At 41.0% G+C, this 25,987-nt stretch overlaps 1 protein-coding gene across 2 annotated transcripts; it reads right to left on the bottom strand.

Annotated features, from left to right (window-relative positions):
* Positions 1–1,220: 1,220 nt before the first annotated feature.
* On the bottom strand, positions 1,221–25,586 carry LOC145449014 (uncharacterized). Of its 2 annotated transcripts, none has more exons than XM_080327478.1 (4): positions 20,477–25,586; positions 19,055–19,284; positions 18,805–18,984; positions 1,221–5,147 (listed from the first exon to the last, which is right to left on the bottom strand). In XM_080327478.1, exons 1-4 carry the CDS (start codon positions 20,604–20,606, stop codon positions 5,037–5,039), a joined length of 651 nt encoding a protein of 216 aa, XP_080183604.1. In that variant the 5' UTR covers positions 20,607–25,586; the 3' UTR covers positions 1,221–5,036. The 2 variants fall into 2 exon arrangements, with proteins under 2 accessions (XP_080183604.1, XP_080183603.1); XM_080327477.1 differs by having other exon boundaries at positions 20,459–25,582.
* Positions 25,587–25,987: the final 401 nt, after the last annotated feature.

Below are 25,987 nucleotides of genomic sequence, written 5' to 3'. Positions count from 1 at the left end.
GTTTAATATACCAAGTGTCTCCAACGTTATGAATCGATATTGCAGTTTATGGGGACGACTGGATATTTCTGGTGTCCCGAGTTTTTGAAATATAAACTCTTAACTTCGCAATGTGGATCACTGGACACAGTTTAGGGTTTCCGGCCTGCCTTGTCGAAAGTTTGAGGCTATATCCAGGTACCGTTTTTGTTGAAAATGCGTGTGATCTATAGGGTTACCATATTTTCGTGACTCAAATTCTTGACACAATTTGGCGCCATATGGCGGATTTTAAAATGAGGTATGTACAATATGACGGCACACTAGCAATGCTTTGCCTATCGATTGTATGCGGGAGTGGATTTTTTAACGTGTGTCCTGAATTAACTAGGCTATTGCGCCATCTCTAAAATTTGAGCTCTAGTAAAATTTTGCTAGACTCGGTATTCTCATTTTGTCTGCAACACGAGCCGGATGAAATTGTCTGCTCCGCCGACCATGTGACATCCCTGCTATAGTGTTAGGTCAGTGTAGATAAGTGGTTGTGTGTTGTAACCAGGACCGAACCAACACTTTTGAGCCAACTCCCGGCAAAAAAATACTGGTCTGAAGCCCACCATAGGGAGATCGATGCAACTTTTGGGGGCTTAGTAGATATACACATGCATCTGGTTTTTCTGTCCATCTTGTTGCTTAATTTATTTAATTCTGTCAATAAAATATGTTCTTCCATATATCATTACAAAAGTTTTATCTTCTCTAAGCCGACGTGATCAAAGTTAGCGGTGGAGGTGAAGATTGCGAAAATGCACAAAACGTAATTGCACATCGCTAAGTCACGTTCATGTCACTGTCGCACGGATATGACTATTTATGAGCCAAGAGGTCAGTGCGCACGATCGGTTGCACATCCGGGGGGTTTCCAACCTTTTATGGTCGCTACTCCATTCCTAATTTGAAAATGTTCCGTGGCCCACGTCAAAGGATGGTAAGCTGATAACTAAAATACTTAAAATAGGATCAGCACCTTTGCTCAGACTTACTCACGGCCTATGATGTTGGAAGTTAGTTAATTGTAACATCCTCGCCATCCCCAGAGAAAAGTCGTGATTTCTATAAAAGGACAGACGACCCCCCATTGAGAACCACTATACTTGCCTAAAGCATCCAAACAGCCTTACCGACACTAGGAATATACAGTTCTCGTACAATTGCGATTACAACAAGTCATTTACAGTAAATGATGGTAATGCTAATTTATTTTAATTGTAGTGTTTGCGGGAACAGGGGTAGCCTACCCTTATGAAAATCAATATATGTGACACTAAATCGCGCGTAGCACGAAAAAAAATTTCAAGTTGCATAAATCTTCTCCAGAATAAAATATTGTTAAAATTGATCTCCCTTCAAGCCTTCTAAGTTCCGGACATTTCAGCATATTTCAACATTTCCTCCAGGACGCAGTTTAAACGGTGAAATTCCGGACGTATGGCAACCCTAGTGTATTATCGAGTACCTTTGCGTTCGGCATCCGGAGTACGGAACTCAAGAACTGCTGCTAACCATTGTATTAAATTAATATATTTGTCAAACGCGAACAGCAGTGTGGTAGTGAAATGGATCCCATAGAAAATCTTACTTCACATTGACGTAATAATAACATGTGAAAATTGGCCAGCCATATCTACAGTCGCGATTACGGAAGGGTAAAATCGAATCACAGTTGATACCAATCACATATTCAAAATCTTGATCGAATCACCACTCATCATTTTTTGTTGTGGTATGTCATCGTCAACCCGGGATGTAGAGCTAGGATCGGGAACCTTCCCCAATGGATTCACATTGGCCCCATATTACAATTCTGTAGTACGAACCAGCCATATAACAATGTCACGCATCTATGTCGTCGTAATCAAAGATTTGTGGCACAGTGGTGGCCCGAAATTGAAGTTCACTACATTTCTATAGATCCAGAATGTTGCATTACTCCTAGAAGGCTTCGCTCCAGCCTTACAATATTTTCCTTCTGCATGAGGGAGGTGATTTTTCCACTTAAAAAAACATCGGTCCGGAAAGAACTCATTTATTCCGCTTGCAGCTGTAAAATCTGCTAGATCTCGCATGATCGCTCAAGTGTGAAATCGACACAATGTCACTTCTACTACGCTGCTGATCTAATTTTCTGGAAAACCATATAGAATAGTACATCTTGTACTGACGTAATTACATGACAGTTCATTTCCATCCGAAATTCCGTTCTACCAGGCCCTATACCGGTGGTTTTCAACCGGTGGTCGAGCATTTTGATGAGAGTCACAAAACTATTTTGAAACATTATAAAGTTGGTGAAGGGTACAGTTTGGTTTATGATTGTCGCAGCAAAACAAATCCAGTTTGTCAAAATTAATCTACTCAAGGTATTCCTTGACTCTCATTTGGAGCGAACGTCAGCAAATGCCACGAGCCGAATACGAAATACTGAAGAATATCGTCGATTCGACGTAAGGATAGTAAGCAGGGATTTGGAGCAGCCGTAAATTTAAACTGCTCCAGCTCCGGCTCCGGAGCTTTCTTCTATCATACATTAGCTCCGGCTCCAGCTCCGGAGCCGCATTATTACCACTGCTCCGGCTCCAGCTCCGGCTCCGGCTCTGAAATTATCGAATGGGCCTGTCTATATCAGGGGGCGCCAACCCGCGGGCCAAATGTGGGGGGTTTTGCGTGGCCCGCAAGGTAATTTCCTATTATATTATCGAAAATGAATTGCTCAGATTGTGAACTTGCAATGCCTACCAAAAATTACAAGTATGACTGCGACACTTAAGATGTTGATGACTAAAATATCAGTTCCGACGCATTGGCAGATCCATGGTACAGTCACATTTTCAGTAAATCGTCGTACATTACAATAAACTAAATAGTAGTGAAATTTTTCTTCACGCTTCGCGATTTCTTGCTTGGTAGCCTACCCCCTACCCAAAACGACAAAACAACGCCAAATTTACCCGATTGAGTCTAATATAACTGTATTCGCAATTACGGGAGAAAATCTTCTCGCGTTTGCGCTCGCATAAAGATCGTCGACGATGAAATGTGGGCACAAAATCATTGTCGCCTGTTATCGGAGACCTTCGATATCGATTTGGCCAGATGCCGAATAGTCGTGTCCTTGCAAACTGAGCCTAGCGGGTGGTATACAGTAGACCCGCAATATACTCAAGTAATAATATTATTGACCTAGTTTATTTATAAACTTTGGAAATGTTACCCGCTTGGCGCGGCTAGTGTACCGCGCACTCGCTCGTCAATTGCATGTGCCCCTTTAGCCGAAAAGATTGGCCATTTCTGGTCTATATAGATTACTTATCTACCCATAGGTTAGTTATCAATAGTAATCTAGAGTTTGTCAACCGACAGTAACATCCGATGTAGCAACGAAGACATAGGTGCCGACGTAACCGCTTGTGACGCCATAATGAATACTTGTCAATGGTCGATAACATCATAGTTGCACTAGAACGCACACAGGCTGCCATTGCTGTTGTACACAGCATTAAAATTCAGGCCTGCCGTTCAATTATCATAAATCAGCAGATGTGGTTGTTGCATATATAATAGCATCTTATGACGTACGTCGGAGCCGGAGCCACTCCTCAAATAACGGGCTCCGGCTCCGGCTCCGGCTCCGGCTGAATTTTACGTAGAGCTCCGGCTCCGGCTCCAGCTCCGGTGAAAATGCACGGCTCCGGGGCTCCGGCTCCGGCTCCGGCTCCGGCTCCGGCTCCGGCTCCGGACTCCGGCTCCGGACTCCGGCTCCGGACTCCGGCTCCGGATCCAGGCTCCGGCTCCGGCTCCAAAGCCCTGATAGTAAGTATACCGCCTCATGAATGACATATTAGAGCTGGGCACAATGATAGGAGTACTCCAATCTGAATCCGGTATTATTTCTAGTGATTCGAGTTGAGTAACGTGAGAGATGATTCTTTCGAATACCGCTCCTTGCCACGGAGGGTTTACTAATCAACGAAAATTGTAGTACCGATAGTATTTTCAACTGTGGAAGGCTTCGGCTGATCGTATCACGGCATACGAAACATGCAGTACACGGCTGCGAGCGTCAGCGGAAACGACATCCGCGAAATCCTGATCAATCCACAGCATTGTCACAAAATGCAATGAAATAGACATGGCCGCACAATATCAAATATTCCTTTACATAAAGTATAGAGCTAGCAACATATTCTTTATAGGAGCACATAAGTTGCATGATTGAACTTCCCACGTCTGTTATACAGTTATAACGTCTCAAAGTGATATTCGATAATACCCAGTCAGTGTCGATTCACTCGCGTACTGCCCTTATTAGAACAGAGCATGTACCTGAGCCGGATTGGATATCCGACCTGAACCGGATCAGGGCTGCCCTATATGATGATGATGATGATGATCGATGGTGTAGCAGCACTGTTACTCGTCCAACCATTCATCGTTGCTAGTCCCCTGACTCATGTTAGGAAAGTTCCGAATAGACCGCGCTCACGAGAGAGAGCGAGAGGGGAACCATAATTCTTCACTGAATTGGGCAAATAAGCGTGTGGCTGATTATATTATCAAGGCGATGGGTTGAGTGGCATAAGGATGGGGAGACTTCGTCACCCGCATACATGGGTATCCCCGAACGGCCTAATCAGGAGAGGCGAGTTAGGGTAGTGGTATACTCCACAGGTGCAACAGCAATGGGTGGTGGGTTCGAGTCCGGCAGCTTCGGAATCAAAAATAAGGAATATCGGACTGGTGTAAATGGCCATTGTAGTCGACAAGCACTATTAATACCATGAACAACAACAACAACAACGGCCTAAACACTAGCCTACCATAGCTAAGGTTGCATATAAAACAAAAATCAATTTAAGACAAACATGTTTTAAACAAGGGCCTTGTTTGAAACATGTTTGTAACGTTTTTTTTAAAGCCAGGACGTCACGAATATTCAGTTGTGACGTCATAATGGATTGTGTTCACCAATTGAAAATATAGGGTAAATATAGCTCCTTTCAAAAAATATCTGCTGTTGAACCGACTATTTTGAGGGTTCCAGGCATTCCATATCGATGTACGTCCGCTTTATCGGGTGGTAATTGTCCGTTGGCTAATACAACATGTTTCTGGAAAATATTTACAAAATTATGGCATAATTTTACAACTAGAAAAAAAAACACAAGTTTGTCCTTTTTAAAAGGGCCTCTGTTTAAAACACTGTTTAAAACATGTTTTAAACAAAATGTTTTAAAACACCGTTTGTTTTAAATGCCGCCCTAACCAGAGCGCATTAAAAGAAACATGACTGATCGCTGCTAATTTGTAGCGTTCTTTAACTATGGTATTTCTATCGAAAAAGTTTCGAAATTTGCTTCAACAATTACCAAATGACCGGAAAACTACACAGCAGTAACGAAATATCCCATGTGGTATATTTGTCATTGTTTGATTACCCCTATTATCAATGGCAAACACAATTTTTGTAGACTTTGATCAGACAATCGATTTCGACTAACTTTTGGGCGCTGAATTCAAAAATGTTATTTGTTATTCGCTATCACATCCAATTTTGGGGTTAGGTACCCACCACATTGTCTTAACCAACGTAAAAGTACTACTTTTATTATTTTGTGTTTATTGTAAAAAAACGTTTCAAAAACAACAAGCAGTCGAAAGTAAATCAATAGACGCAAATAACCATTTGCACTGCTTAATTTGTTTGATTTAAACTGATATTGCTTCTGCAGGACCAATAAAATGCTACTTACATGGTCCTAATTAACTCTAATAACCCATCATTCTGTGGGTTGTCTCGTTTTGATATGCTCGAACAATAGTCCGCTAACGTATTTAAGCTGCAATATACTCTGGTATCCAGTGTTGGGATGCCTCGAGTCGTGACTTGACTCGAGTCAGACTCGAGTCACCTTTTTCGTATGACTTGACTTGACTCGAGTCACTTTTCTAAAATGACTTGACTTGACTTGACTCGGCGTATCAGAAATGCGGATTGACTCGTGACTCGGAGCAAAATTCACGAGTCAATTTCAAGTCATCAAGTAATCAGTGTCGATAAAAATCACTGTATCTTGCATGTGTTCGGATTGTTCGCGAAACGCTGGTGTAACCCGTGAGAGCGACAAATCACTCAATGATCGTGCGTTTTAGTGAGCCTCCATCGTTCTCTCACAAATAAATTCCTGCAAACGAAGTGATCGATGCCTACAGCTTACGTTGTCGTAAACAAGTATAGTAAAGTAATTTAATAGCAAAATGTCTATTTGTGTACTCTGTTCTTACCTCAACCAAACCTATTGTTTTATTGATATTGTATTCGAATATTGTTTATTATAGTCCTCAACCATTGGCGCAGGCTGGAATTGTACCATGTCAATTTGTAAATGGATAATGTATTGCATCTTATCAATTTGATTCTCTATTCTCTAGTTTGGCCGGTAACTTTAAACTGAGGCTATGCAATTACTCACGTAGGTTAGCAATACAGCGCCTTCTTGCGTGTATACCCAACTCTATATTCGTTCATCGGCTCAAAATCAATGACCATTCCATCTGTATTTCAGACACCCATCAAAATGCAATGACGTAATCGTGCCTCATACTTCCAAAAGGCAACTTGACTTGAATTGTGACTTGACTCGTGACTTGACTTGACTTGAATAGACTTGACTCGAGTCATCTCCAAAATTTTAGTGACTTGACTTGACTCGAGTCACCTTCGAAAATCGATTGACTTGGCTTGACTCGAGTCAAAATGTGCAATGACTCGAAATGACTCGTGACTCGAAGGTAGTGACTTGATCCCAACACTGCTGGTATCTCACCCCCATCATCTTCAGATATTGGAGGGTACTTTCTGTTTGCCCATTGCTTACTATGCCAAGGATTCCCGGGAAATTGTTTGGAATTTTAGCTTATTTTAATATCTGCTGTCCGACATAAACATATGGCAGCGGCACATCTGTATCAGGGTTACATGTGCATCCTTGTTGTCAGACTTGGGTACGGCAAAGTCAAGTTACTACGAAAGTTTCAATATTCAGCGATTCCTTGAGTGCATTGGACGCGATCAAACATTCTGGACTATATCACACGGAACTGGTGAATGGAATTATTGAGCTGAATCATCAGTTGCGGACAGCAGAAATTACCACATCGTTTGTATGGGTGCCTGGACACTCCGGAATACGCGGTAATGAATCTGCAGATTATTTAGCAAGGGCGGGAGCTGCTAATACACACATACGCCGAAATCATGCCATCCCACTCGCCGACGTATGGTCGTACTTGCTAAAGAGCTGCAAAGATGAATGGGACCGCATCTACCAATCCACAGATACTGGGAGAGCGTACAAAGATCTGCAACCCTCGGTACATGACAGACTATCTGAAGTGGATACAAGGTTGGGAAACTCAATTATGCTGCGGTTAAGAACGACGCATTGCAGACTAAGCCACCATCTCAACAAGATTGGATGCATCGACTCGCAACTGTGCGAAGCATGTGGTATTGAGGAAACCGTAGAGCAGGGGTCACCAACCTTTTTGCAACCGAGGGCTACTTTTGCGTAATGATTGAAGCGGCGGGCTACCACTTACTCCCGCCGTTTACCCGTACCACACTGAATTTCCACTTTGATATTTATAGCACTAGCACTGGGCAGGACTAGACATCATGTCATCTGTTTCTATGACAGTCAGTGGGAAGCCTGTTATTGAAGGATATCAACTAGTGCGCTCTACTCTGGTATTTAACTTTACACTGCCATTCTGAGTGAGTGTTCCAGATGTGCAATTATTAGGCGTGTTTTGTGTTTGTTTTTGATGAAGCTCATGTCCGAAAAGGCTGATTCACAACGACAAGTTGAACCACAGACGCTTGCAACCTTCATAGCTGCTGCGCAGTGCACCTACACCACTGTACTTTTCCGTATCAACAATGCACGAAACGTTTGCTGCAGAGTGATGTGGGGGTCATTTTGCAATGTTACAATTTCAATCTCCTACTATTCAGCATCCAGAATTGACAAGATTTCATTATACCGGACATCAGCAACGATTACAGAAAGTTAGAAACATGGTATAATAAACTGCGTTGAGTGTAACAGAAACAAGCTGTGCCAAAAGAATCAATACGCAATGGCCGGTATACAGATATTGAAAATCTGTTAGTATGCTATACTTCACGGCTTTCTGATTCCGAATAGTAATATTGTTTACTACTTTGGCATTGTCCTGGTTGTCGAGCTATCGTAACGGAACCCCCCACCATTTCAAGAAGACCGTGGACGGCATTCCATCAAGTCACCTGTATAGGCAATCCGCCGTATCTTGAATTTCCGGTGATTCTATCACATACATCTATATATTATTAATTGTAATTGAAGATACTTTTAAGTGTTTATATATGTAAGTTACAAGAATAGCTGAATCAATCAATCTATATATTTAAAACCTCGCTGGTAATAATCAGACGAATATTGTTAAATGCTGCTTTTCCACCTTTTTTAGAATGGGCTCGCGGGCTACTCATCTAGTCCTCGCTGGCTACCTGGTGCCCGCGGGCACCGGGTTGGTGACCCCTGCCGTAGAGCATTATCTCATGAATTGCAGAAAATACCGCTATCAAAGAGAATGCTTACGACGCCATGCAGAATCGAAGAATGTAAATTTCGACATGCGAACCCTACTGACTGATCCACAATACTGCGATATGTTGTTGAATATGTTAGATCGACTCGAGGAATATTGTAAAACCTTTTTATGTGCACATGTGTACCTATCCCATCCATATATCATGTAGGCTACTTTCTGTAGCGTTTAACTTGTTTCTGTCCGTGGCGCAAAAAGCCTTCAGTTGTGATAAGCGCCACTCATGCCAATGTTTTTACCTATAATAATAATAATAATGTTGTCAGACTGTTACTGTATTATTCTCAATGGTTATGTATTATTCACGAAGACTAACTGAGTGTGCATTTGTTACTGCACCTAAAACGTTGCCATTTTGGTGAATGTCGCTCGTTGGGATATTTTTTGAGCTACCTATTGACATTTTTCATTCACCTGAGTTATAAATCGGGATGCCTAACTCCTCGTGCAATCCATGGTAACAGTGTTATGCCAATGCCAGTATCCCGGCAATATACACAAAGCTGCCGAAAGTTGTCCTTCGATGAAAATCCGTTTCCCATGATTGAAAGTGAGATATCTTCTCTCTCTTGCAAAGTAATCTTTTCTCAATTCGCGATGATGCTAAAAGCTCCGAATATTTATCTCCCAAGTCCCAACGCCTATGCCAGTTCATACCTTATGTTGATGAACTACTCTACGTTTTGAATCATCCTCGATTTCAAAATCTTCACCATTGGGCCTGCTATCCCTAATATTTTCATTTCGATCCAAATTGTTTAGCGTATTGGAGTCTCAAGTTACACTGGATAAGCTGAATGGGGCAATGGACCTATAGCTGATAGTAAATGTAATGTTTATTTGTATTGCCATATACCGCAGTTTGTATCAAATGTGTCTGAAATATCCTCGGATGATTGAATCCTGTAACCAAAAATGAGTGAAAGTATCGGCCTAGATCGATACCAGTACTTTTTTCCTATTAATTCAATTGACCCCGTGGCTATGTAAATTATTATGTGATAAAAGTGTGGTGCGGTGCGGAAAGGTAATATGGCTAAATCCGTGAAAATTTGTATATTTTCGGCGTATGTCGTAGATGACGTCATAGAAGGAAACCGGCGGCATGTTTGGAATCAGCACGCCAACATTAGCCTAAATCAAGTGCAACAATTAAAGTCAAAAAAAATTTCGTTCAGAATTGTTGCCCAGTGTTATCTAACTATAAGGCATAACTATTTCCATATTTCGAGCGATTCTTCGTTACGTGGGCCTCGGGATCAACGTTCCCTCTAATTTTTCACGAGTCTACGCAAACACGTCAACTCACTGCGCAGGCCCTTAGACAACAGTGCGCAGCCAAACCCCCCCATAGGGTGATAACCCAAAGTTCTGGGGGCGAAGCCCCCAGACCCCCTGCGCCCGTGCACTTTTTGCCTATGCTTATCATCCACTTGGGTGTCCAGTTAGCGATTGTATCATATAAACGCGCGAAGCGCGAAAAATTGATGTAATTCATGATTGTATCGGTATATTGCTATCAATTTTTATGCTCTCTCTGCTCACGTAATCAGATTTCGTACCTTCGGGCGTACCCGTTGGTATAATGACTTCAATACAGGATGCTATTTCGTGACCTCCTGTCCACATTTGACCCTCCGAAAATTCGTATACTATTTTGGCTTCTCGACACATTTTGCGCAGCAGACCAAATCTCATCTAATTTTATAGTTTTGTCTTCCGTTTTCACATGCTCCGACAACCATTCCATGTTAAACGAATCGCACTTTTGTCAATTTGGCTTGGTCCGTGGATGAGAAACTACCCATTCGTTTCTCTATTAATAAAAGTGGTCAGAATAAACAGTGCTAAGCAGAATTAATGAGTATTCACTCAACGTTGGCCACATAGGTAAGCAGCTAGCCAAAACACTTGTAGCAACACAAATGGGCGCCTCGCCTGTAACCGCAAGTACTACAGACGTCGAATCGTAACATTGTGCGACAATCTGTGACGTCACAATAAATCCGTGTACATGGTGACATACTGGTATAGATTACTGGTAGACATACACGCACGAGAACAAACTTCAAATCAATACAGGCGAGATGCGATCGGTATAGACCAGTGGTTCTTAACCTTTTTTCTTCCAGCGCCCCCTTTCAAAACTTATTGTGCTACAGCGCCCCCAAACTTCATATTGTCAGGAATGTAATGAAGACAATGAGTAAGAGGGAGGGCCGTAACAGCACTTCGTCAACCCCCGTAAAAACGATTGCCTTGCGCACCCAACGCGTTATAAACCAAACTGTTGAGGGCTTCGCCCCCATGAATCACATGGCGTGACTTCGATGGTCAGCAAAGTTTGTGTGGCCTGGTCGCCCTAGGTACCAAAATTTTCTATAATGGATAAATGAATAGGTGGTAATCACATCGCTATAAACTTCTTATCCTCTCAGCCCACGTAATCAGATTTACCAGTAGCTCTGAGTGAGCTGTTGTATAGGAAAATAAAGGGCACGTAATTAATAATTGAGCATATTCGTGCGTGCCTGCAGATACAATTATTCGTTACCAGGGCCGTAACAGCACTTCGTCAGCCCCCTACCCCCCCCCCCAAAAAAAAAAACGAAAAAAGTTGGTCCTGGGCCCCCATCGGGTGATAAACCAAACTTCCGGGAGACTTCACTCCCAGATCCCCATTAGGTATCTACATTGGGTGTTTATTTACTGAGGCAGCTATTCTCGCCTAGTCGCGTGAAGTGCGGAAAATTTCACTAATTGATGATTGAATTGGTCAATATTATCGGGAATTGCATGTAAGTTGAGATCAATTTTTATCCTCTCTCTGCTCACGTAAACACATTTACCGGTAGAGCTGAGTAAGGTGCAATGTGCCCTCTAAGCTGCGCACGCGTGCGCAGTACTGACACGGTCTCTGCGCACTGAAAATCTACGTTGCGCACAATAAATCCTGAGTTATTACCTTTTTTTAATCGTTACGCACTTTTGTCCAAGGGTCAGCGCAGGGACTTGTTGACTGTGCGCAGACTCATCAAAACTTAAAGCGAACATTGTGAGGTTTCTTGGAAACTGTAGGGCCCGTTACTAATAATTAAACATTTTCGGGCGGGCGAACCCGTTGGTATGACTTCGTTGCATGATGTTATTTCGTGACCCCCTGTCTGCAATATCAAAAAATATAGAATCGCTCAACGGGGATATCGCCCAACAGGAATATCCCTGTCGCCCAATCGTACTAAACTAAAAGATGCACACGATTTCAGATTGGTATTTACCTGCCATATAATTTTTCCCTGCCAGATGGAATTCGTCTTCTGGGGTTCAGATTGCTAAGACAGGAACATTCGGTGTCAGTCATTTAGGCGCCCATGGACAATTAAACCTATATGTATTTTGAAGATAGATAGATAGATAGATCATTTATTAAATTCGTCTCACCAGGAAAATTTGAAACATTCAAATAATCGGTATGGACAGGGAAGGGACGATACGACCAAGAAGTCATCTAGTCAATCCCTTCCCTATAGAGCATACAAATTATAACTCACGAGACAGACGAACACAATGATAAATTTCGAAAACACAAAAATAAAAGAGATCGGTATAAACGAACAACATACACATAAGAAAGCCATGTTCGAACAGCAACAACAACAGTGCATCAATTACAGACCAATAGGTTGATTAGAAGGGTCCAGCAAATAGTCTATCAGTGATTTTTTAAAACCGTTGAAGCTTCGTTCACGAATTGTAATGGGTACATTATTCCAGATGATAGGACCGGCTATCAAAAGAGATCGTTTGCAGAATTCCTTCCTTACTAAATTGTGGCGATAATTTGGTGCGGCTGAAAATCTGGTATTGTGACTATGGGTGGATGTTGATAGTTGTAATTTATCCCCCAAACTAAAGGCAAGCTGTTTATTGTGAAAACGATACATGAATTTAGCTACTTCCAGATATTTAATTTCTTCAACTCTCAATATTCTCCACTCCCGATATGACTTCCCAAGATTACATCGAAATGACCCCGTAAGGGCACGAATGGCGTCGTTTTGAATCACCTGTATTGGATGCAAAGTACTTTTGTTGCAGAAGCCCCAACTCAAAATTCCATATTGCAAGTGACTGTGAACCATTGCAAAATACACTTCTCGGAGCACCGTCTTCGGAACTAGATGTCTAAGGCGCCGTAAGATGCCAACACCACGGGAGAGTTTAACCGCTAGCTTCTGGGTATGGTCCTTCCAGGATAGATCGCCATCAATGAATATGCCAAGATATTTTGCAACCCTAGAAGGGTTTATCGTCTTATCATTTACCATTACACTAACAGTGCGATATTCTTTAGTACTTAAGACGTTACTAATGAATATAATCTGGGTTTTGGCAGCATTCAGCGTTAATTTATTACATATCATCCATTTGGATACCAAAGTCATTTCCCTATTAAGCTTCGCATTGAGCTCATCAACGTAATCTGACGAGGCGAAGAGGTGCGTGTCATCAGCAAATAGGGTGGTTTCCATCGATGTGGATTTAGCTAGGTCGTTGATATATATCAAGAACAATGTCGGACCAAGAACAGACCCTTGAGGGACACCGCATCGTATGGCGCCAGGCGACGAGTTGATGCCACCGATATCGACACATTGAGATCTATTGCTCAAGTAAGATCTGAAAAGGTCATTGGCGACACCCCTGATACCGCAGGCCGATAACTTGGCAAGAAGGATGTCGTGATCAACGGTATCAAAGGCTTTCTTGAGATCAAGGAATATACTGCATGCCACTTTGTTTTGCTCAATTACCTTATAGTATTTCTCCGTCACATCGAGAATTGCCTGGGAGGTATTGAATCCTTCCCGGAAACCAAATTGCTGTTTCGACAGAATTTCTTCTTTATCAAGGAAATCCATCAACCTCATATGGACTAGCTTTTCGAACACTTTAGCCATGGTTGGTAGTATAGAAATTGGTCTGTAGTTACTTCTGTTGGTGTCATCTCCTTGCTTGAAGATTGGGACTACTCTCGCTATTTTTAGGGGGTTCGGAAAGATTCCATTATTTATACAGAAGTTGAATATCTTGCAAACTAGTGGAGAGATGTACGGACAAATTAATTTCAGAAAAGCTGCAGGGATGCCGTCTACACCGTTAGCCTTATTGCTGCGAAGGCCAGCTATAGTCTGTACAATTTCTCTTTGCGATGTGGATCTCAAATAAATGGATTTCGAGGAAGTCGAGGCAAATGACTGGCGCTCAGTCGGCGATGGCAATTCGCGCGCTAGCGATGGACCTAACGTGCAAAAATAGTCATTAAACGATTCAGCAATCTCACCCGGGGTAATCATCATCTCGCCAGTCAAATCAGTGATACTCAATTGCTTACTCGAGGTTTTAGAATCCCTATGAATGATACTGTTGATCATTTTCCACCTCCTTTTCGGATTATTTCTATTCTCTACGAAAGCTTTCAAGAAATAGTTTTCTTTAGCCCTTTTTTTGATACGAGTTAACTTATTCGAGTAAGTTTTATAAAATTTTCTCTGCTCAGCATTGCCCTTAACAAAAAGAGGATAATGCATTGTGTTACGCCGTCTGATAGAGATCAGAATACCTTTCGATATCCAAGGTTTGCGGAGTAATTTACGGTCGCGCCTGCTGAGTGTGATCGGAGGAGCATGACTGTTCAATAACTCGTCAATGGCATTCTTGAAAGCATCGAAGTATGCTTCAAAATTGCTCAAGGTTAAGGGTTTGTCAAATAATCTAGAGAACACATATTGAGATTCGGTTGCTAGACGGGAAGGATCGATACCATCGAGGTCACGTTTATAATAACGCAAGGGTTTGCATTTGCTAGTTTTCAAATCAACTATCGCAAAAACAGGCAAGTGGTCAGATATTACACATGAGCAAACACACGGTTGGATTTCTCGGGTGGTTAAATTCGTGCATATATGGTCAAGAAGAGTACTAGAACTGTCCGAATACCTAGTCGGTTGGGAAATTAATGGTACGAAGTTACAGCATCGTAACATATTGATATATCGGTTCACAGTCGGGCTATTTTTTGCTTTGAGGTTAACATTAAAATCTCCAATGATGAAACAATCGTTCGACTTTTCGTTAATTTTACATAAGGCTCGATTCATTTCTTCTGTGAATTCGGTGACATCATCCACGCTAGATCTAGGGTGTCTATATATGATCGCAATGATTAGGGACCTGTTATGCTGGAAATCTTCCAAATTGACCCATAGCTGCTCACAGTCTCGATACGCAAGATTATAGGCCGTTAGCACAGTGAATCGCAGATTAGATTTGATATAGAGGCCTACCCCGCCCGCATTGGAACGGGTCGGTGAGTGCAGGAACGTATATCCTTCCAATGCTATATTAGAAGTCGGATCAGATTTGAGTTTGGTCTCAGAAATAGCGATGAGAGTAGGCATACTATTCAGCGACGTTATAATTTCAGAAAGATCATCATGGTTCTTCTGGAGGGATCTCATATTAAAATGAGATATTGTGAATCGATCTTGGTTGGAGGATCCCGATAAGATATCAGTCAATTTATCTAGGCAAACATATTCACATTTCTTGACATTGTTAAAGTTGAAGCTTTCTGGGGACAAATCAGCACCTTCATGGAGGTCTGATTGAGATTGCAAACAGTCCGAGGCATTGATATTGTGTTTGTCATGTCGCCTACTAGCAAGATCAAAGGAATAGTGGGGCAAAGGCATAATAATGAATGAAAGAATGAAAAATAATGCGCTTAATATGAATAGATTACGTGAGGGAGAATAGTTACTCACAGGATCTTCTTTAGGTCACTATGTTTTTCGATTAGAAATGCTGATGAGTCAACGTTCTTTTTTGCCCAGATCTTCCCATGTCTGGTCCAAAGGAAATCAAATTTTTGCTTCTTTTTCAGTTGACGGGCGTCATACAATAACTTGTGGGTCCTCTCGGTGAGATTTTCCACGATGAAGATTGAGCTGCAATTTTCCAACTTTGCGCTCGAAACGTCGCGAAGTTTCAATCTTGCAAAGTAGATCTCATCTCGGATAGTTCGATCGAAGAATTTGACCATGATAGGGGCTGTTTTTGTAGCATCTCGGAGAGGTTTACGATAGCATAATGATAGGTCCTCTTCATCCAGACTTACCCCGATCGCTTTACAGATATCCATAACAACTTTCTTTGTATCCTCGTTTTCTTTCTTCACAATGCCTTGAAATTCTAGTAAATCGAGGCGAGATATGCGGTCGAGCTCGTCAATGCGACTAAATGCAGTCTCGATACTTTCTCGATTGGCTTCCACATCTGTTAGGTTCTTCTGAACCTGTTCTTCTAGCGCATCTAGTCTCGTATTAAGTTTGTCCATTTTAGCAGATATCTCGGAGGTATTGCTCTTGATGGTGGCAATCTCCTCTAACAGCCGATCTTGGTTTTTTTGCAGCATGTTGTTGATCTCTCCTGTTAGCTTTTCTAGCAGCGAAGGCAATATCTTCTTTATCATTTCTTCCTCATTCAATACGACCTTTCCTGAGCGAGACATACTCTAACAGTTCTTGATAGAGAACACGCCTTTGATTGTCAGTCCCGTGAGCGTAATCAGACACGTCCGCACGGTAGCTCGCCAAATGCTCGAATGAAGGCTATATGTAACGAAGTTTTCGGTGTTAATTTGCTCTGAATACTCATTAAGGATATGTCCCATCACCACATAATCTACTGCGAAGCCATTTTTCTCCAGCGCCCCCATACCGCCCCCCTGAGCCCAGCGCCCCCCATATCGCCCCCTGAGCGTTTCCGCCCCCTTTCAAAATCGCCAGCGCCCCCTGGGGGGCGCTGGGGGCAAGGTTAAGAACCACTGATTTACAGCCTATATACACGTAGAATAGTTTGTGTTGTTAAGTGATTAGTTGTTCTATCTATTTTGCTTGATTTGGCTATGGTACCATAGGTCCCCCACCCAATAAATATTGTAATTGACTTGAAAATCGTCCACTCGAGGATGTTATTGATTCGAAAAATATGTGCCATTATACACCCTGATACAAGCCCTATACTTCACATCAAAAATTATGGCGGGACTGTTAGTCTGAAAGGTGATATAGAAAAATGGAAATGTCGATCCAAATTTACTTAACACCCCCTAAAACGTAAATCATTCGTCACAGACCCCATAACTCACGCAGGTTGATTTTTTTTTTGCATGTGAGGAAAGATTCTGTCAGCATGCAATTGTAGACAAATTCACGGAGTGTAATCATGGAATTATCATAGAGAATTTTTCAAGTATTTTCGGTCCCAGCGATCCATCGGTACCACATCTCCCCTACACCGTCTTACGTCGCTGGCGTGTGAAGAGTGATAATTTTCAATACAACATCCATTGTAGCAGTATATTTATTAAACTCGAAGACTTTTCGGGTGCCTCTTTTCAAGAGTTATCGGCACACTGAAGGGATTTGAACAGATTTAAAAGCAAAACCAAAAAGGCAAAGTATGACGCAACAATCAAAATCACAGAGCATGAAATTCGCATTGTATCAATGGCAACAATAACAAACTACGAAGCATACGGACATACGGTACTATAGTAGCAGCACAATTTGTAAATAAACAATTACACGCACGGAACAACACGCACTAATGAGAAATTTGTAGGTTATAGAGGAAATCTTTCTGTCTACATAAAATAGGTTGAATAATTGTTTGAAAACGTCGCAAAACCTCTCCTCTATTTTAGATATGTCGATGACACCTTTGTTGCCTTTAAAAATGAGCGAGAGTGTAATAATTTCTTAAACAAATTGAATTGTCTCCATCCAGCTCTACAATTTACCGTGGAAAAGGAAACTGATGCTGCTCTTCCCTTTTTAGACGTCTTAGTAGAGAGATCAGGACAAACGTTTTTAACGTCGGTGTACAGAAAACCAACTTTCACTGGTCATTATATTCGTTGGGATTCATTCTGCCCGAAGCGGCGTAAATTAAACCTCATTTCATCTCTCGTTAATCGCGCCTTGCGCCTCTGCTCACCGGAAAAACTGTCACGCGAATTGGATGATATCCACTTGATTCTCTCCAAAAATGGCTATCCGGACCACATATTAAAATGCTCTATCTCTAGGGTATTGGAAAAATCGGATACAACTCCAAAATATGGCCCAGAAAAATGCCCGGCATTTTTACACTTACCTTGGCTAGGTAACGTGTCTAGCCGATTTGAAAAGCTTATTAAATCGGCTGTTCACCGTTGCTATTACAGCGTTAACACGCATGTAGTGTACACGACGAAACCCTTGTTACCCAACTCTCGAAAAGATGTACTTCCTGCCTTTGATGCAAGTAATGTTGTTTACCAATACAAGTGCCACTGTGATAATAGGTTTGTAGGACGTACATCTCAAAGATTGTTTGAGCGTATTAAGCAGCATATCCCAAAATTGATTCGGTCAAAAACATGCGCATATGATCGTGATTACGCGACCCGTGATTACGCGATCTACGCATACCCTGACATCCAAATCACTTAATAATAGTATAATTATGTAATTAATTCATGTTAACGGTTGGTAATACATTTTAATACAATATTCTCGGTGGGCCGAATTTACTGATGTAATGGCCGAATTTGCCTGGGCCGAATTTACTTTGGGGCGAGTTTACTGGCAACCATAGTACCGTATGTCCGTATACTAATACTTCGTAGTTTGTTATTGTTGCCATTGATACAATGCGAATTTCATGCTCTGTGATTTTGATTGTTGCGTCATACTTTGCCTTTTTGGTTTTGCTTTTAAATCTGTTCAAATCCCTTCAGTGTGCCGATAATTCTTGAAAAGAGGCACCCGAAAAGTCTTCGAGTTTAATAAATATACTGCTACAATGGATGTTGTATTGAAAGCTATATTCAAGCTCTGTACCACGAACCAGCTATTTAAGAGTGATAATGTTATAACAAACAAGTCACCAACTGAATCATAGGTGACATTTTGAGTTCTATGTATTTGTGAATCTGATTATAAGAGAATATGCATTCCCAGTGTTGAACCTCGCCGCACGTCACTGTGAGAAGGGTAACCGTACCTGAAAATTTTCCTTCAAGCATTTTTTGAGATCAATTATTTCCAGATTTTGCAACGAACAATCGCTCAAATCCAGGTACTTCGTGTTCCACATTTTCAGCAACATGCCCAGTGATCTCGCATCATCAATGCCAATGTTACGATTTAAGCTCACATCAACTCGATTAATTCTTACTGCGTTCTATAAAATAACAAAATATATCTTGTTAAAGATTGGCCGCTAAATAAAGTTATTACTGTAGTGAACACACCTTTACAGGCCGTTCGTGTTCAAACTGTGGATACCATTGCGAAATCGATCCTGGCGTCAGACAGCCTCGCAGAATCAATGATTCCGTTTCTCCTTTTTTTATCAGTGTTTCTGTAATATCTTTCAAATATTTCTCATCCAGTGGCAGATATGACAAATCCAATACAGTGGATCCAGGGTTTACCGAAAACTTACGAACTTTCCGATATATTGGGGAATTCATTCTATCATCTGAAAACAGATACTTCAGTTACATATGTGTCATCAAAGTCTGAGTGATTGGGAGTCAGGATCAGGCTACGAGATTTTCACGGCTTCAAGGTCGACAGAAAACGCATGATTTCACTGAGGAGTCACTTAAAATATGTTCTCGAGATATTAATGAAAAAACAGATCTATTGTGCGCTTCATGGGAATATTTGAATATACAGTCGACTCCGCTTAAATCGAACAATTTGGAGAATTGAAGGGAACATTGGTCTTCATTGGCACCGATTTCACCAGCTCATCTCTCCTCAGCAATATTTCGATTCAAGTTCATTAGGAAGTCTTGCGATTTCTGAATCAAGTGAGCTAATTCCAAGCGCATAGGAATAATTGTCAAGAGCATGCCCAACATTCACGTAAAAAACATGCCACACACGACGAATTCCATGTAGTGAATTTCGACTTTGTGCAACAATGACGTCAAGAATCGTTCATTGATACGCACCAGTTGATTGGTATAGTTAACAGTGATCGCAGACCTGCTTCCTTCACGAGCCGCATATCAAAAATTCTTAGCTTTAAAAGAGCCATAACAAAAAATTCAAAAATACGAATTTATGACGTCACAATGAAATGTATGGGCAGTCGAATGAAGTTTATTATTGTGTGGTGATACAATGCATCTCCACCTGGGTTGCAAGCAATGTTCCGTCTAAGCTGCGCACGGTCTCTGCGCACAGAAAATCTAAGTTGCGCACAAAAAATCCGAAGTGATGACCTTTTTTTAATCGTTACGTTACGGAACGACACCGACATCAGGACGTTCTCAAAAGCAGCACTTTCGACCAAAGTTAATGCAGGTCGTAAGAAGGTTCTTACTCAACCCATTAATGTATGGTTTTAGAAAGTAATTGCACAATATTTCATTTCATAATTATTGAACTTTCATGTGGCATTTGATTAAAACATTTCCGTCCGCGGGACATGTTTTAAACGAAGTATTTATACCACCACTTGCTTTAAATGCAACCCTAATAGTGCCCATGTATCTAATGTGCCCCACTTTTCCCCATTAAGATACTCATCGGCTTCGGTTGCCTCCTGATTCGTTCAACCTGTGCCATCACAGTATTTCCATATATGTGTTGTAGGTGCGTTTACGAAGACAAAGGCTCGCTGACTAATACGTAATTTGTACCTGTTTTTCGTTTCTTACTTCTCGGCATGTCAACTGCAGTCACATCTTCTTCGGCTGTTTCAGAAGATGAGCTGTGAAAATACGTTTGTGGCGGCTCTTGACGTTTGGTATGATTCCGAGGAGGATTCAGCAACACAGCAGTAGCCATCCTATATATGTATCTGAGCTCGAAAAATAGTGACAGAAGCTGATTAGTGAGCACTATCACATGACTTGGACTGCGGTCTCAACACTGTGACTCTGACTCTACCCTTTGTACCCTGACTTGGTCCGCTAATTCTCCTTCTAGCAATTTCTCAGATAATTTTACAGAAGTATTTGCGGAGTAATTAAGCTATTCATGCCCACCCCGTGTAATATTCGGTACGTCATGGTGACAGTCAATGGATGTGTGTCGTGTATAGGCTACCTCATAGTCACCCATAATTTTAGCAACCTATTGCCACGACGCCCTTACAACTTGCCATTGTATCGACTACGTGATCTCGTTCTTAATGAAATTTCACGGGTAAATTACTTTGAATATTGTTTACGTTGCTACACTCCCTGCGACAAATTGAAACGTGGCAAATCTCAGAAATTTAGTTTACGCCGTGTTAAAGCTCAGCTCATATTTAGAAAATAAAATATCCGTCACGTAATATCAATAATCGTTAGATTATAAATTCATCTGATCAATACGTACACAATATACAATGCGATACACAAGACACAATGTGATGTAATGAACAGATAGGATGCTAATTTGTTTGATATTGATATTTTCGGTTTTTTCATTTTTGTACAGTTCATCCTTGTTCTTTTTGTATGTAATTCCGCCATCGGGCAGCATATCTTGCAACATTATAATAGCAATCAGTTTTCCACAGTTGCTTGTGGTTGTTCTCTTTTCATTTAAAGGTCCTTGAATCTACCATGATAAAGCTGCCAAAGCCGATCGTCTTCTGCCAGAAAGAACATCTCTATACCCTGTTCATATTCCGTATTTGTGTCTGTTATACCGTATATACGTGTTGTTTTCTACGGTTCGCGACTCTCGTGCACTTGACATTATTTATTAGTATATTCAGTATGTATTATTATATTTCGAATTAAATATAGCAGTAAGCAATATATTCAAAATGTCATATTTATTCCACTAACTCTCTTGGGGATCCAACGTCAGTAAATGAGGTAAACGAAATTTGACATATATAAATAATTTTGTCTTTGTGGTGTAATAATGACAAAGCACACTGAGTCGCGAACCGCAATAACAAACCTACAGATAAGGAAAAGCATAGAAGGGTAATAACTAGGGCAAGTTTTTGTAACTTTTGCAACTTTTTTTACAGCTTCAGACAGCTTCCACAATACTCAGAATCTATGTACTGTCATGTTTTAAGATGATTGGAAGAATTTTATAGTTCAACTTTTTGCAACTTTTCTCTATTTCCATGCCAATTTTTACTGCAATTTTTATAAAATATTGCGTAAAAATGGAAAGAAGTGATTTAAAAAAACATGCTATAAACTATTTATTTCTAGTTCGGTTCTATTCTCTTCTATTTGCATAACAAAGAGATATATAATTCGTTAGCTGTATCTCATCGTTATCTGTGACAGAATGGCTTGCAAGCAATACGTCCCACTAACCCTGTCAAGCACGACCGTTCCCAAACAATATGTAAATGATCGCTTCATTAATTCTGTCGTATAAATTTGAAACAGTTTCCCATTTCAGGAATGCCCAGGCGAGACCGACGAAAATTACATTTTCACTGAGTCACCTTTTTCAGGCTATTGATTTTGTGAAAGTCACCAAAAGTGAGTTTTTCTGCAATTCCTCGGGTGAAGTTTGCAGACCTAGGGGGTTTGGAAAGTAGTATTTACCTGGTTTTAGGGGAGAGACCAGGCTGATTATCGCTATATGCTGTTTGACTCTTTTGGGGAAAATCATTTCCACATTGCGCCATGTTCTTGCTGTGTACCGAAAAAATGTAATGTAATGAGTGATACTCGATTATTTGACTCGAAGCAAAATACATGATTCAGAATCGAATCAGTCATGTACTCGATTTTGCCCAGCCCTACTCATACCGTTCGTCACTAGGAAACCGTTTACCATCAATCAAGCTCAATTGTATAATCCTTGGTTGCTGCAAAGCGTTTCCAAACATTGGGTGCCAGACATGGGGTAATCGCGCTTAGTAATCGTAATCGATTACGACGATTACCGCGTTTTCAAGTAATCGTAATCGACTACTTCACATATCTAAACGATTTCTTTGTGAAATAACCATTACTTTTTATTTGTAAAAGGACTATGACATAAGCTGAACAATGAAGATTCGTGAACAAGGAAGATATATTATACCATGTTTATTGAATTTCAAACGCCACTGCTCTTAATTAAGTCAGAAGTATCAGCTTATCTCGTCATTGTGTAAGAAGTATTCACACTTAGTAAATAGATATTCGATGTACATTGTAGTGTGATTGTAAGAACACCCGTCATGCTGTATATCAGGTTATCAATACAATCCAGCCGCCACTACCTCACAGCAGGATAATAATCACTACTCTGCCTGGTTTTAAAGAGTACCTTATGTATTGATGTTTGGTTATGCTTAGTAAAATACAGTTCGACCCTTGTTGCTTGGTGAACAGTAGGCCTATATACGTATGTAAGTACACCAGACAGGGATTTAAAATTTTGTACTCGTTAAATGAAATATTACGATTTCCACAATGAAGCATTAAAACCAACAGCTGATGACATATATATATATCATAACCAAGCCATTTTTGTCATTTCTTGTAACCGCAGGTTGCAGTATCTGTAAGGCAGAGTTTTATGTTCACTTTATATTTTCTCATATGACTGTACTTGAAACGGGCGCCAATCGTTATTTCGCAATTCTTTACTTAACATTTGGACCTTCCGCTATAGCACCCCGCTTTATACCATGTTAGCTCGGGTTGCTGCTAGAATCAGGACCAAAACATCAATTCGTCCCCCACTCAAAACGTTGTTCTTGGGCCCGATAGGGTGGTGCATTTTCAGGCTGATGACTGAATTTCATCAGTAATATTGGTAATTGCATTATATAATTATTCATTTTTAATCCTTTCTCAGCCGCCGATGCTCAGATTTACTGGTGTAGCGCTGGGAGCACGTAATTCATTATCTGATATTTTGTTATAATTACTTTGTTGTATATAGTTAATTCGTGGCCTCCCCGTCTGTTATATAATCAATAGATACTGTAGTCGCTCAAACGTAACAGACTAAAACTTTCGTGAGACGCACACACAAACTATCCTGTCTTCATCCCTTTGTGTGTGACCCAGGTGGCATTTGTATTAAGGGGCTCCAATTGTAATGACAAGACTACCCTTCACGCCAATCCAGCCTGGCTATTGACATAGGACTCATACCTAAAGTTTCGGCCTACGTCTTTTTGGTAGCACAATTCGTGGAGTCGCATGCTGGCCGAAACTGCATATGTCTTATGGTGTTTCGTGGAGCGGTAATGACCGCGCGATACCGAAATGCCTATTCCTATAAATTAGGAGTGCTTTTTTCTTGAGGGGGAGACGTATATGCATTTCAAAATCAAGCTATCTAGAGATATTAAATCACGAAGTTCGGCAAAAACTTTCAAATTAATTATATCTCTCGAAAATATACTCGATAATTTATGTTGATTTACGAAATACTTTTTAGTCCCCTTCGGGCTCGCTCCCCACCCTATTGGAGAATTTGGGGTGTGGTGGTTGCGGATCTGGCAAGAATGCAAATCGGTTAGTGATGCGAAAAATCGTCCGCTAAGTTGGACAATGGGCAGTCGGAACATTATGATGTAACAAGCAAATGACGTATCATCTATAAATTAAGTTGTTATCCCGTTAGGCCTTTTCGTCGCAATCCTTATATTGTCTTCCAATACCATGTAATCGTGAGTAATCGCCATTACATTTACAATGTAATCGTAATCGACTACTTCCTGATTTTGCTGTAATCGTAATCGTAACCGTAATCGCGTGGTTCAGAATAATCGTAATCGTAATGGATTAAATTCATGAAGTAATCACCCCATGTCTGTGGGTGCTGGTCATACTAAGTAAAGTCAAGATCATACAGGGATATATAGAACTACCTCTAAAGAACTTCTCCATATCCCTGAGTTCACATAACACTTCTTTGTTGGATTGTATTTCCTTTGTCACTAGCAACTAGGACTATTATTCGCTCGTGTTCAAACAAAGAGTGTGTTGACATTTTTCTTGGAGTGTTGTGCTGGGCCTAGCTTGTGGATACTAAAGGGATTTCGCCACCCGGAATGGAACACAATACCGTCATTATATAGCTCAGTGACTAATATGGACTCGAAAGTCACGTGACTTTTTGTTATAGCAACCACCGTCTGTGACCATAGTGTCCTATATGGTGTGGACACAAGCAAATCTCACGGCCCATTGAAAGTAGTCCACGCCACACTTCCCATTTGACTAAAGGCAATTTAACGGTAATATTTGACCAGCTTGTCGACCGCGAAAATTGATAAAAACGAGTAGCAAACGAAAGCTACCGTGGTACTGATTGCGACAATATAAACTTTATTCCGCTCGGACACAAAAACATTCTATCTATTAAACCAGTGGTTCTCAACTTTTTTTACCCACGGACTCTTCTCAAGCTTATCTATATTTCCGCGGACTCAAGCTAGATATTATCGAAAAACAGGTTTTTTGATTTCTATCCTAAAGAGCTTAATACGGTATCAACGAAAAACGCAAGCACTGTTTTTCACTCTACAGTCTACACACACTCAATGAGAGCCCTGTTCTTGAACTTGCTTGGCAAGTTTATCGAATTCCGGGATTATGGTTGTCATGGCCTATATCTGATGTCATCTTACGGTTGAAGTCTATTGCGATAAGTCCTTTGATCATCGTCTGAGTTGAAAATCCATATATGGTTGAAAATGGCAAAAGAGCTGTTGCAGTTTGCTCACAAAACCTAAATTACTCTTGCAGAAGAAAAATCGCCCCAGGCCTGTCTCGCAATTCACGAACTCGACTACCGGCGATAATCTGACGGATCTTGTGGCCATCGCAAATTACTTCAATGAATATTTTTGCAATGTATGGCCTAATATAGGGTTACCATATTTCTGTGACCCAAATTACAGACACCCTTTAACGCCCACTAGTGGACTTAAAATGGGTTATGAGCACATTGTCTGTCAATATGATGTCACACTAGCAAAGCTTTGCTCATAGACCATAGGCCAGGGGTGGGCAAACTACGGCCCGCGGGCCGCATGCGGCCCGCGAGAGACTAAAGGAAATTATTTTAAATATTGATGAAATGCGTACTAAAAATCGAATTAATGCAGGGACTTCATTTTCTTAAAAACATTTTCTTGGTATATTTCACCGTGACAATTCTAAGGCAGTGGTTCTCAAACTGTTGGGTGCAAAGCGGAGCTCTACTGAGAATTTTTTCGCTCTTCGCGCGATTTACGTTCAATTAGGAATTAT

Source organism: Botryllus schlosseri, chromosome 10, assembly GCF_051294905.1.
Source record: "Botryllus schlosseri isolate E-star chromosome 10, Bs_hap1, whole genome shotgun sequence".
Classification (NCBI taxonomy): domain Eukaryota; kingdom Metazoa; phylum Chordata; class Ascidiacea; order Stolidobranchia; family Styelidae; genus Botryllus; species Botryllus schlosseri.
This window is presented reverse-complemented; position numbering and strand designations above follow the sequence as displayed.